We start from the raw sequence: 13,954 nt of genomic DNA on the forward strand, positions 1-13,954 counted from the left end.
AGTAGGCTTCTTTTCTTCTTCTTCTTTTTTGTAAAGGACTACTGACCGGGAGCCCGGTCCCGATTTGTACCGGGCCTTCCATTATATCAATGAAATTCACATTTCGCTAAGCTTGCATCACTCGTCCCTCTTTCCGTATCTTTATTTTTATTCACGCACAAGCCGAACCCTAATGCTTGACCTCATAGCCTTTTGGCCCGGTCTTGCATCACTCGACCCGCTCAACGCCCGACCTTAAGGCCTTATGGCTTGGTCGCACATCTGACGTTTCGTCATAAAATTGGCCAATCCGACCGAGTTTACCCAATCTCCCGGCCTTTGACGATTTTTGGAAGTAGATTCGTCATAATATTGACCTACCCGACCAAGTTTACCCGGTCTCCAGGTCTTGACGAATTTTTCGAAAAGAGGTAAGCCCCACGGTCAGGATATACTGAGCGATATGGGCCTATCAACACTCCATTTATCCCAGCCCCCACACTATTGTGCCCTCGAGGCACGAGTGTGTGCGATAGTGGACAGAAGTTGAACGGATTGGGGAATTATGCTGAGAGCTCCTGGCTTCCCCAATCAATGGCGTGACTCGAATGTCCGCCGATGTGGAGCGCATCTGACCGGTTGATAGATTCGCCCGGTCGGTGTAGCTTGACCTGCATGCACTGAAGGTATAGAAAATAACCGATCGGGCCGCCGTGCGCAAACGGTCGAGCAATCACCGATCGTATGTACATTAATCCTTCCCGCTCGCAGGCGGTTAAGTAAATATTTACAAACATAGGAATTTAATTACAAACGACGACCGGGACCTACACGCAGGTCAAGCCCCCTCTTCGTCCAAAGATTACAAAAAAGAGGCTCAATGCCTAAACATAACGAGGTGCTCGGAATTCCAAGTCCCCTCGATTACCCGACCAGTTGTCGTCTCCAGTCGGTATGTACCCGGCCGTATGATCGCACTGATGATGTACGGCCCTTCCCAGTTCTGAGCTAGCTTTCCGCCCTCTAGAGGTTGACTGGCCTCCCTTCGTCGTAGAACGTAGTCTCCAACTTGAAAATACCGCGGGTTGACTCGAACGTCTTTCGAACTCTTAACGCGCTTCTGGTACTCGGCCATGCGCCGAGCGGCTAGCTCTCTTTTTTCTTCGACCCCATCGAGATCCACCGCCATAGCATGTTCATTCTCCTCGGCATTGTAGGTTCTCTCTCGATCGGTCGGGATCCAAGCCTCGATCGGGAGTCGGGCTTCTGCTCCATAAACCAGGGCGAAAGGGGTCTCCAAAGTAGCTTCCCTCGGGGTCGTCCGATAAGTCCATAAGACATATAGCAACTCATCGGCCCAACTACGACCAGCCGAGTGTAACTTCTTTTTCAGACCTTCCAAAATCGTCCGGTTCGCGTTCTCCACTTGACCGTTTCCCTGAGGGTAAGCCACCGACGACCGGACGTGAGTCGTCCCGATCGTGGCCAAGAAGTTCTGGAAATATTGGCTTACGAATTGGCGGCCATTGTCGCTGATGAGATGCACGGGCACACCAAAGCGGGAAATCACATTTCGCCAAAGGAAACGAGCACATTGCTGAGAGGTGATCGTGGCTAAAGGCTCGGCTTCTATCCACTTGGAGAAGTAATCGATGGCGACGATCACAAATTTTCTCCGACCGGAGAGCTGAGGGAAGGGGCCCAATATGTCTACCCCCCACCTAGCGAAAGGAATTGCAGTCGTGACTGGCTGATAGAAGGTTGCCGGTCGTCCAGGCATCCGGGCGAACAGTTGGCACGTCTCACATTCCCGAGCTAACTTTTCACAGTCCAGCTGGAGGGACGGCCAATAGTACCCGATCAGCATGATACGACGGGCCAGGGATCGGCCTCCCTGATGTGAAGAGCAAATTCCCGAGTGGAGTTCCTTCATGACTAAATCAACCTCAAATGCGGTCAAGCAACGCATGAGGGGGCCTCCATACGATCGCCTATGTAGACGACCGTCCAAGACTTGGAACCTTGGGGCTCTTAGCTTGGCCTTCCGAGCACGCTGCGGGTCGTCTGGGAGGCGACCGTGCTCGAGGTACTCCTTCAGATCGGTGATCCAATTGTCATCTACCGGTTGGATGGGATTGACCGGTAGACGGTGAATACTGTGTCTCGGGATCACCAAGATCCGAGCTATCTTCGACATATGTTCCGGGGCGTCTTGAGCTAATTTGGATAAGATATCTGCATCGGCGTTATCCAATCGGGGTATGTGTCGGACGGTATACCCCCGGAACTGAGCAAGCTTCTCCATGGCAAGATTTCGGTAAAGCTGCAGATGTTCTCCATTGATTTCATAATCCCCGAGAACTTGCCCGACCACGAGCGCGGAATCTGTCTGAGCTCGGATGTACTCAGCCCCCAAGTCCCGAGCGCACTGTAAGCCGTTAACGAACGCTTCGTACTCGGCTTCGTTGTTGGTCGGGTGGAACTGGTACATGAGAGCAAAGTAGACCTTGAATCCTTCCGGGCTCGTGACCACCACTCCTCCTCCTGCTCCTTTCTTGCTACTTGACCCATCAGTAGCTAGTGACCACCACTCAGCCTCGGGATCCGCAACCTCAGGAGGCCGGGTATCCCGGGCGGTGCACTCAACCAAGAAGTCCGCAAGAGCTTGACCTTTAATAGCTGGTCTTGGTCGGTATTCGATCGCGTACTGTGTCAACATTAACGCCCATTTGACTAGGCAACCTGATGATGAAGCAGTTCGGAGGACTGGCCCGATCGGCTGATCGGTCAACACGCGAATTGCTCGACCTTGGAAGTAGGGAGCCAACTTCTTCGCGGCAATGTATAAGGCGTAGACGACCTTCTCTAGCCGGGAGTACCGGAGCTCGGGACCATGTAGCGCGTGGCTTACATAGTACACCGGTCGCTGGACCCCTTCCGGATCGGTTCGGCACAACACTGCGCTTACTGCGCGATCGGACACGGCGAGGTACACGTCTAGCTCTTCTCCGAGCTCAGGCTTTGAGAGCACGATCGGTGACATGAGATATTCCTTCAGCTCATCAAAAGCCGCTCGGCATTCTTCGTCCCAGACGAATCCATTAACCTTCCGCAATACCTTGAAGAAAGGTAAAGCGCGCTCGGCTAGCTTGGAGAGGAACCGGCTGAGGGCTGCCAACCGACCGGTCAATTGCTGGACTTCCCGTATGGTGGAAGGTGGCTGCATGTCCAGAATCGCTTTTACTTTGGCCGGGTTAGGCTCGATTCCTCTCTTGGTCATCATATAGCCGAGGAACTTGCCGGTCTGAACCGCGAATGTGCACTTGGTCGGGTTCAGCCGCAACTGGTACTTCCTCATGATCTGGAAGCACTCCCGAAGGTCCCGAGTGTGGTCGGACCGGTCCCGACTCTTGACCAGCATATCGTCGATGTAAGCTTCCATTGTTCGGCCCAGTAGGTCGGCAAAGAGCATGTTGACCATCCTCTGGTAGGTCGCTCCTGCGTTCCGGAGACCGAACGGCATCACTCGGTAACAATACAGCCCATCCGGGGTCACGAAGGCTGTCTTGCTCTCGTCTTCATGGTGCATCATGATCTGATGGTACCCCTTGAAAGCATCCATGAAGCTCATTAACTCGGCCCCGGCCGTCTCGTCGACCATCTGGTGAATGCTCGGTAGAGGATACGGGTCGAGCGGACAGGCCTTGTTGAGGTCCGTGAAATCGATGCACATCCTCCATGCTGGGGGCTTAGGAACAAGAACGATATTTGCCACCCACTCGGGATAGATCACCGGACGGATGTGCTCGATCGCCGCCATCTTTTTGACTTCCTCCCTGACAAATTCGCGGCGATCGGAGGAAAGGTGTCGTGTTTTCTGCACGACCGGCTTAGCTGCGGGATCGACGGCCAACTTGTGACAGATGACCGATCGATCGATCCCTGGCATGTCTTCGGGCCCCCACGCGAAGATATCAGCATACTCCCGGAGCACGGCCAGAACTTCCGCTCGGATCTCGGGGGTGAGGGCTCGACCAATCTTTATCTTCCTGTCCGGGCGGTCCTCGGACAGGGGAACTTCTTCAATTTCTCCGGAAGGCTCAGGTTGTTCCTTCCGATCCTTAGCCTCCTCTTTGGCTATGGTGTTCACCCGGGAAGATGGACCGGAGTCACGTCTATTGACCGCTCGGGTGTAACACTTCCGGGCGGATTGGACATCGCCACGGACCACGCCGACCCCGTTAGGGGTGGGGAATTTCATGCACAGGTGGGGCATAGAGATTATCCCACCAATCTTCATGATGGCGGGTCGGCCCAAGATAATGTTGTGGACGCAGTGGAGGTTGACCACAACAAATTCTAGCTCCGTTTGGATCGACTTTGGAGGTGTGCCGATCTCGACCGGGAGCGTTATTTTTCCCTCGGGGTAAATAAGAGCCCCGGTAAATCCTGACAGTGGTACACCGACCGGAGTCAGCTCCTTCCTGTCGAGGCCGAGCTTCTCAAACACGTCCAAGTATAAGACGTTCACACTGCTGCCCGTGTCAACCATAACCCTCTGGACGTCCGTCCCCTTAACGTCAATCGTGACCACGAGCGCCTCCATGCCGTGGTCGCTGCTGGTAGGTTGGTCCTCGAGGGTGAAGGTTATGGGCTCCATCTTCTGCCTCTTCCCGGTCTCCCGGGAATCCAGTATTGCGACCGGGCAATTAGTCCGCGGTCGGGAAGCATCTTCCAGCCCACCAAAAATGACGTGGATGGTAGGCTTTCCGGACGGGCGGCTACCGGACGGAGGGTCAGGGTCCCGTCGGTCATCATGACGATCGTCCCTTCGGTCGTCTCTTCGGTCCTGACCTGACCGATCGGAGCGGTGATGAGAACGCCTATGATCTCTCCGATCGGCATTCTTCTTGTTGTCCTCTCTCTTCCCCACACACTTGTCCAATTTTCCCAGGTTGAGCAGGTCTTCCAACAATTGGCGTAAGTGGGTACACTCCTCGGTGTCATGCCCGGCACATCGATGGTAAGCACAGTGCTTACTCTTGTCAGGGCCGTCTCGATCGGGATGGGGGAGTTTGATGAGATTACAGGACTGGGCGTACTGCATGGCCTCCGCTGCGGATCGGTTCAAGGCCGTAAACTCGCCAGGCCTGGTGGGGGATCGGGGATTGTCATCTCCCGATCGATGCTCCGCCCGGCCGGCCGGCTTATGGGACGAAGAGCCGACCTCCTGCAAGCGCTTTACGGCGTTCGCCTCGCCGGCGTTGGCGTAATCTGTGACCCTCCGAAGGGCCTCCTCGTAGCTGGTCGGGGGGTGTAGGATGAAGTCTTGATACAAATGCCCCGCCCGGAGAGATATGTGAAGCATGTGGGTGGCGGTCGCATCGTCCATAGGCTCGACCTCCCCGACCGCTGCTTTCCATTTGATGAGGAAATCGGTCAAGCTTTCCCCTTCTAATTGCTTGGCCTTCTCGAGATACATGTAGGACTTCCTCACCACTTTGGAAGTGATGAACTTCCTCACAAATTTGATCGCCAGGGTCTCAAATTTATCGATCGACCCCGGTTGCAGGGTACGGAACCACTCGGCCGCTCGACCGGTGAGGGTCGAGTAGAAGGCCCTGCACATCACGGCGTCCGAAACGCCCTTCAGCATCATGTTGCTGAAAAAATCATTCACGTGGGCCTCAGGATCTGCCCGCCCGTCATAACTCTTCTCCCCAGAGACCTTTAAGTCGAGTGGGTAAGGCTGGGCCATTACCGCTGCTGTGAAAGGCGTCTGGTGCAGGGTCGATTGGTTGACCGGGGGTGTTGCAGGGTACGCATTCTTGAGCTGCGCAACTTCCGCCTGGAGGTTATAGAGTAATCCTCGGGTTTCGTTGAGCTCGGCGGCTTGTGCAGCTTGGGCTGCATCCCGAGCGCGTCGCCGTCGGTGAGATCTCGACCCGCTATACCCAGATGAAGCCTCCTGGCTAGCCTCCTGCATCTGTACGTCTTCTTGCTCGCGGTTCGGGTCTTGGGGTCCCAAACGCTGGCGCATCTCCGGTCGTAGACGATCAAAAGCTACCGCTCGGGCAACTTCTTCAGGGTCCTCCGCTTGAACGGCCTGAGCTGGTGCCTCCATCGCATCAGCACCCCCCGACCCCAACCGCGAATGAGCCGAGCGTCGAGCCCGGGATGCGGACTGACGCTGCGGCTCTACCTGTGCGGTCGGTTGTACTGGAGGGGCGGCGGCTGGAGCTGTGTAAGCAGGCGTATATGGTGGATAACCAACCGGGGAAGTGTAGCACATCGGTTGGCCTGGCCAATACCCATACGGTGGAGGTGGGACCGGGTATGGATACTGGGCGAGATATATCATCGGCTGCTGCTGGTATGGCAGACCGGGTGTTGGGTATCCCGGTTGTATGTAATTCACCGGCTGCTGGGCGGCTGGGTATGCATTTGATGGATGCGGTGGTGAGAGGTTGAGGTTGAGGTCCATCGTCTGACCCTGCTGTTGGGTAGCATAGTGGTCGGAGGAGCTCGCCGCATCCGCCTGGTCATCGGCAAAGTTGTTGTGTGCCCACGGATACATGTCGATGTTATGATCGGGTGCTCGTCAAGACGTTGGTTTCTTGCACGGGTCCCCACAGACGGCGCCAAAATGATACTGCTAATTATGCGTAAGCAATATATAACAACACGAGACCAATTAAAGCAAGTAAATATCTTTATTGATCACGGTAAAGGCCCTAAGTACAATCTACTTGGTTGCTCTGAGTGCCGACTGACTGCGGTCGGGATTCTCTAACAACAACCTATCGATCGTCCAAAAGTCCCCTACACTGTAGCTACTGTGGGAATTTATAGCCGCTATGCTGGGGACAGGATTCCAGCCGTTCGGCATGCCCTCCACGTAGCCACCACGTGTCGCCCTCCCGGGTGCCCTGTCTGTCGTCGTAGAGAATCGCCACGTATCTTTCGTCAGCTCTCTCGCCAAAGGGCTACCGCTCGGCAGTCGACACCGTCGCTCGGGCAACTCCCGGTCGGCCCCCGACCGGGTTCTTCTCAAGGAGCCCGACCTGTTACCTGCAAAGACAAAGAGAAAAGGACAAAGGCTTCTCGGTCGTGGTGAAGCTATGTCGGTCGGGATATTCCCTACCAAATTATTTTATTGATAATTATTATAATCAATCTTGACTATATTATCTTGCATTTGTAAACTTAGAATTGCCTATTTAAATACGTAAATTTAACATTCAATTATCTATGTATTAACAATTCCAATATAATATATACTTTAAAGTACTCATTTAAAAAAAAAAATATTGGGCATTATCCCAATCGCGCAATGCACATAAAAAACTAGTATATATACTAATATAAGATTGAATTCTACTACATTTATTTTTAAATTCTACTCTCTCACTTATACTTCATGACATGACAAATAAAGATTGACTATTTTATCATGTAGGTCCTAAAGAATATGTCTATATAAAAAGTTTGTCAAGGAAGTAAAGGTTGAGAATAAGAAAGGAGAGTGCACGTATTTCCTATGAGATTTTAGAAAGCAAAAACAGAGGGGAAAGAGCCATGTCCTACTAGCCAGCGCCATTATTGACTGGGTGGGTCAAATGGTTAGTGGAACTTGGTCACCACGTTTCTACATAGAGACAGCTCCAACGCCCCAGTGGCCAGTGGGCATTGGGGTATCGTTTTCATTTTTCACGGATATTATCTGATGAGCAACGCAAGGAAACTTCTCTGATCTTAGCAAAGCGCCAAAGCTTGGTATATATATATGAGCCTGCAGGATTTTTGTTGCTTTGGTTAGAGTGTTCAGTTAAGCTCATTTTGATTGTGTTGCTCACTCGCTCCCATCATCTTCTATTTAAGAGATTACAATTTACAGATACCCTTTGAATTGGTTTGATAAACATAATGTTTGTGTCTCTTTCTCTGAGCTATGAGGGTGACTACCCCCTCTTTAACCCTATATTCCTCCGGGGCATTTCTGCTTCGCTTCACTTGCTTCTGTTGATCCTTATTGTCCTAGTTTGGATGTTCAAGAAAATCGTAAACACTCAAAACTACACAAAAGAAAAAGCTCATAAAAATGCCACAATGTTGTGCTACAAACAAACCATCTCCTCTTGTGTTAGTCTCTCACTGTTCAATCTTGTTCTCTGTCTAGTAACTCAATTTTACTGGTACTCAAGTGGTTGGTCTGAAGAAAAAATTCTAACTTTTTCGGATTTCTTAATAAAGGCTGTTTCTTGGTTAGTAATCTCTGTTGTTTTACACACCCAATTCTTAAACTCTGTTGAAAACAAGTACCGGCTTGTTTTGAGAGCTTGGTGGGTGTGTTTCTTTGCACTGTCTTGTTATTGTTTAGTAGTAGACATATTTTATCACAAAAAGAACAAAACTTTATCAACACAATTTTGGGTTTCTGACGTAGTGTCCACTGTCATGGGGTTGTTCTTCTGTGTTGTGGGATTTTCGGGTAAAAAGGAGGGTGTAGGTGACCTTCTTAAGGAACCCCTGTTGAATGGTGGAGAAGTGAAATTACCTTCTGGGGATGAAACTGTTACTCCTTATATCAGTGCTAGCCTTTTGAGTACAATTACTTACTCATGGATGAATCCTCTAATTTCTCTTGGCAACAAGAGAATATTAAACCTTGAGGACATTCCTCAGCTTGCTGGTTTGGATAGTATTAGAGGCATTTTTCCAATTTTAAGAGATAAGCTAGGATCTTCTAGTGAGGGGGGTAGAAAATTGACTACATTTATGCTGGCAAAGGCCTTGATTTTCACTGTTTGGAAGGACATTATGTTAACTGCCATTTATATACTCTTGTATAAATTGCCCTCTTATGTTGAAGCTTATCTCATTAATAACTTAGTTCAATTCCTCAATGGAAGCCGGGAATTTAGAAGTGAAGGTTACTTGTTGGTCTCTGCATTCTTCATAGCAAAGCTTGTTGAGTCATTGGCAGAGACACAGTATTTTTTCAAAGCACGGCAGGCTGGGTTCAGGGTAAGGGCTGCACTGGTTGCCAAAGTCTATAACAAGGGTTTGACACTCTCATGCCACTCAAGACAGAGCCATACAAGTGGAGAGATCATCAATTTTATGACTGTAGATGCTGAGAGGATAGCTGAATTTACTTGGTACATCCATGATCCGTGGATTATACTTGTTCAAGTTGGCCTTGCATTGGTTATTCTCTACAAAAACCTCGGGGGTGCTTCAATTGTAGCACTCCTTTCTACTGTTATAGTGATGCTAGCAAACTTCCCTTTAGCAAAATTACAGGAGAGATACCAGAAAAAACTTATGAAATCCAAAGATAGTCGCATGAAGGCAACCTCTGAGGTTTTAAGGAACATGAGAATACTTAAACTTCAAGCTTGGGAGATGAAATTTCTATCCAAAATCCTTGGGATCAGAAATACTGAGGTAGGATGGTTAAGAAAATATGGATACACCTCGGCTTTGACTACTTTTGTCAATTGGGTTGCCCCTTCATTTGTGTCTGTCGCTACATTTGGTGCTGCTGTGCTTATGGGGGTTCCACTTGAATCAGGAAAAGTACTTTCTTCGCTTGCCACATTTTCTACACTGAAGGTGCCTATTTACAGAATTCCAGATGCAATTTCAATGATAGCTCAGATTAAAGTTTCTCTTGATCGAATCGCATCATTCCTTTCACTAGATGACCTGCAACCTAGTGCTATTGAGAAGCTTCCTAGATGTAGTTCTGATGTTGCCATTGACATTGTAGAAGGAAATTTCTGTTGGAATGAAACCTCTTCTGCTCCACTTCTAAAAGACATCAATGTAAGAGTGTATCATGGCATGAAAGTTGCCATTTGTGGTACTGTTGCTTCAGGAAAGTCAAGTCTATTATCTTGCATTTTGGGAGAAATGCCCAAAATTTCAGGAAGTGTTAAGCTGTGTGGAATTAAAGCCTATGTTCCACAGTCACCCTGGATACAGAGTGGGACCATAGAAGAAAATATATTGTTTGGTATGAAAATGGAGAGCGAGAAGTATGATAGAGTTCTTGAAGCATGTTCCTTAAAGAAAGACTTGGAAGTTCTCCCTTTTGGTGATCAAACAGTCATCGGAGAACGAGGAATCAATTTGAGTGGTGGACAGAAGCAAAGAGTACAAATTGCTCGTGCTTTATACCAAGATGCTGACATTTATCTCTTTGATGATCCATTTAGTGCAGTCGATGCTCATACCGGAACCCATCTCTTCAATGTAAGAAACTTATCACATGTTATATTTTTATCATTAAATTCTCAATTTTGTTTTTTGTTTTATTTTTTCATATAAATCTATCCACTTCTGGCAAATTTCTTCTCTGAAACTAAAGCTATCCACAAATGATCTTCTCTTGATAGGAATGTATACTTAGACTTCTGGATTCAAAAACAGTTATTTATGTTACACATCAAGTAGAGTTCTTACCTGCCGCAGATCTGATCTTGGTAAGTTACCAATGTTTGTTTGTTAATTTATTATCTTCTGTTCTTACCTATTCAAGGTATAAAGATTTTAACTCATTAAATCAGGTTATGAAAGACGGAAGGATTTCACAAGCTGGAAAGTACAACAGCATCCTCAAATTGGAAAGTGAGTTTATGGAGCTTGTGGGTGCTCACAACGAAGCAATATCAGCAATAGATTCCTTTGAGGAAAGAGTAGTAACAGTAAGAAACGAGAGCGGTGGCATGTTGACCATTAATGATGCTATAAATGAAGAAGCTACAGATGGTAAAATTGATAGCTCTGCAAGACCAAAGGGCCAACTTGTCCAAGAGGAAGAAAGAGAGAAAGGTAGAGTTGGGTTCCTGGTTTACTGGCAATATATTACTATGGCGTTTGGAGGTTTTCTTGTGCCCTTTATATTATTGGCACAAATAATCTTCCAAACACTTCAAATTGGAAGCAATTATTGGATGACTTGGGCTACTCCGGTGTCAGAAGGTGAGACACCACCAGTTGGAAGCTCTACTCTCCTTCTTGTTTATGTTGCTTTTGCAATTGGAAGTTCCTTCTGCATCCTTCCCAGAGCCTTGCTGCTTATGACCGCTGGATTCGAAACAGCCACACTACTTTTTCACAAAATGCATTTGTGCATTTTCCGTGCTCCAATGTCTTTCTTTGATGCCACACCCAGTGGGCGTATTCTGAATAGAGTAAGGGAACATTCATATTTGCTTCTGTTTTCTTTTACAAATCTGTATCATTCATTCTTATCATCATTTTTTGATAGCAAAACAGTGCTTGATTAATTGTTGTATTTGTCATCACAGGCATCTACGGATCAAAGTGTTGTTGATCTGGACATTCCCTCTCAAATTGGATCATTTGCCTTCACAATAATTGATCTTTTGGGTATCGTTGCCATAATGTCTTTAGTTTCATGGCAGGTCTTTGCTTCCTTTATTCCTGTGATTGCAATATGCATCTATTATCAGGTAGGCTCTATGCTAAAGTCTGTTTTTATAATGGAAAAGACCTGATTTATGCAACATTAAGTTGGTTTTATTTCTAAATTTAATGTATATGCATCTTATCATATTTAAGCTGTTGTAAATTTCTTGATTGCAGCAACAATACTTGCCTTCAGCTCGAGAATTGACACGATTAGCTGGAGTTGCTAAGGCTCCAGTCATACAGCATTTTGCTGAAACTCTCTCGGGATCAACTACGATTCGTGGTTTTGACCAGGAGTCCAGATTTTGTGATACAAATATGAAACTGATAGATAATTATTCTCGGCTCAGGTTTCATGTGTTTGGTGCTATGCAGTGGATATGCTTTCGCTTGAATATGTTGTCTCTAATCACTTTTGCCTTTGCATTGATATTCTTGGTATCTGTTCCGGTGGGAACTATTGACCCAAGTGAGTGTTCATCATATTACTTCTTTTTTTCTTTTCAGCAAGAAGATATGCTTATCCAATATTAATAATTTGTCCCCTTCAACAATTTGCAGATTTTGGTGTCTTAGCAGTGACATATGGGCTTAATTTGAACGGAGAATTGATTTGGATTGCATTAAGTTTTTGCATTGTAGAGAATAGTATTATATCAGTTGAAAGAATAATTCAGTACAGTTCTATGTCTAGCGAGCCCCCTCTTGTTACTGAATCTAACAGGCCCGACGCTTGTTGGCCACCAAATGGTAGAGTTGAAATCAGCAATCTAAAGGTAACTCCATATTCATTTGATAGTTAATTTCTCGTTCCATGTATTTGTATTCTTTCTAACGATTATGGATGGGTTGAAAGGTACGATATGCTCCACAGCTGCCCCTTGTTTTACGAGGCATCACGTGCACGTTTTTGGGAGGAAAGAAAAGTGGAGTAGTTGGGAGGACTGGCAGTGGTAAATCAACACTTATACAGACCCTCTTTCGCATTGTTGAACCAGCAGACGGACAAATTCTTATCGATGGTATCAATATATCGTCAATTGGACTGCATGATTTGCGGGCTAGGTTGAGCATAATTCCCCAAGATCCAACCATGTTTGAGGGGACAATTCGTGGAAATCTAGATCCACTTGAAGAGTATACAGATGAACAGATTTGGGAGGTAGGCATTTCATATTTCTGTTTCTTCTTTTTAGTTCGTAACGTTTGTAAGTTGATCGATGGATGGTGTTTCTCTTTAGGCTCTCGATAAGTGTCAGCTGGGAGGCGAAGTTCGTAAGAAGGAAGCTGGGCTTGATTCTGCAGGTTTTTTGTCATTCCTCATAGCTATCTATCTGTACACTTTCTTATTGACAGTCCTGAAACCGAACATTTCCATAAACAGTTACTGAAAATGGCGAGAATTGGAGCATGGGTCAGAGGCAACTGGTGTGTCTCGGGCGAGTGCTGTTGAAGAAGAGCAAGATTCTGGTTCTCGACGAGGCTACAGCGTCTGTGGACACCATGACAGACAATCTGATCCAGCAAACTCTGAGGCAACACTTCTCAGATTCCACTGTCATAACAATTGCACATAGGATAACCTCGGTGCTAGACAGTGACATGGTTCTGCTCCTAGATAATGGTTAGTACTACTGTGTGTTCCACTTTGAACGACAGATTCCGATGAAACCTGTAGATAATTCACACCATTTTTTTTCTCTGATGCAGGGGTTGTTGCTGAAAATGACACTCCAGAAAATCTGCTGGATAACAAATCGTCGTTATTCGCAAAGCTCGTGGGTGAATATACCATGAGGTCAAGTTCTGGTTTGGAAAAATTGTCGTGAATTCATCAATCAGATTGTAGGAGGTTTGGTTAATGTTTCAGGCTTTCAGCTTTGGATTGTGTAACAAAGTCAAATAATGTAGGGTGCAATAAACATATTTGCTTCCTGCAAATCATATTTCCAGTGTAGTTATGCCCAATTGTGAAAAGAACTATGGTAGTGGACAATCTTGGTTTTACACATGAATATAGATATGTAAAAGAAGATTTTATTTTATTTTTGTTGAAAATTATACTCTGTATATGTTTTGTGTTGGAGAAAATAAAACTAGCCTAACAACCAAACTCCTCTTGATATTACTTTTTTTTTTTTAAAGCAACAAATTGATGATTGATTATTGCATAAGAATCCAACAGAATTAGGGAGAGAGTCCTAGTATAACGTGTTAGCCTGTGAATAGGTCGATGTAGATGTAGTTAAGGTGTGAACTCCAACGAAACACTATTACGACATATATTTTTGAATGGTTTAATACTTTTTTTTTTAATGCTATTGACTCTATTACAATGTAGTATCTGATCATAACTATTTTCTCAGTAACAAAAATAATTTTTAATTTTCTTTAAAATGGTACAAATAAACATGTTTTATTTATTTCATTTTCCAAATATCCAGACAAATTCCAGTGCCTGATGGCATCTTTAGACTAAAACAAGATAAATTATGATTTCGTTTGTACTGTTGCGAGAATCATATTCGTAAAA

The 13,954-nt window shown here is 46.5% G+C and overlaps 1 protein-coding gene across 1 annotated transcript; it reads left to right on the forward strand.

The window, feature by feature from the left end:
- The first annotated feature begins 7,702 nt into the window (after positions 1-7,702).
- LOC109188346 (ABC transporter C family member 3-like) lies at positions 7,703-13,549 on the forward strand. Its single transcript, XM_019338980.1, has 10 exons — positions 7,703-10,239; positions 10,383-10,469; positions 10,554-11,180; positions 11,298-11,462; positions 11,596-11,890; positions 11,983-12,197; positions 12,278-12,583; positions 12,663-12,726; positions 12,806-13,045; positions 13,132-13,549. The coding sequence occupies exons 1-10, from the start codon at positions 7,906-7,908 to the stop codon at positions 13,248-13,250; spliced, it is 4,452 nt and encodes a 1,483-aa protein (XP_019194525.1). The 5' UTR covers positions 7,703-7,905; the 3' UTR covers positions 13,251-13,549.
- Positions 13,550-13,954: the final 405 nt, after the last annotated feature.

This window comes from Ipomoea nil, unplaced genomic scaffold, assembly GCF_001879475.1.
Source record: "Ipomoea nil cultivar Tokyo-kokei standard unplaced genomic scaffold, Asagao_1.1 scaffold1421, whole genome shotgun sequence".
Classification (NCBI taxonomy): Eukaryota; Viridiplantae; Streptophyta; class Magnoliopsida; order Solanales; family Convolvulaceae; genus Ipomoea; species Ipomoea nil.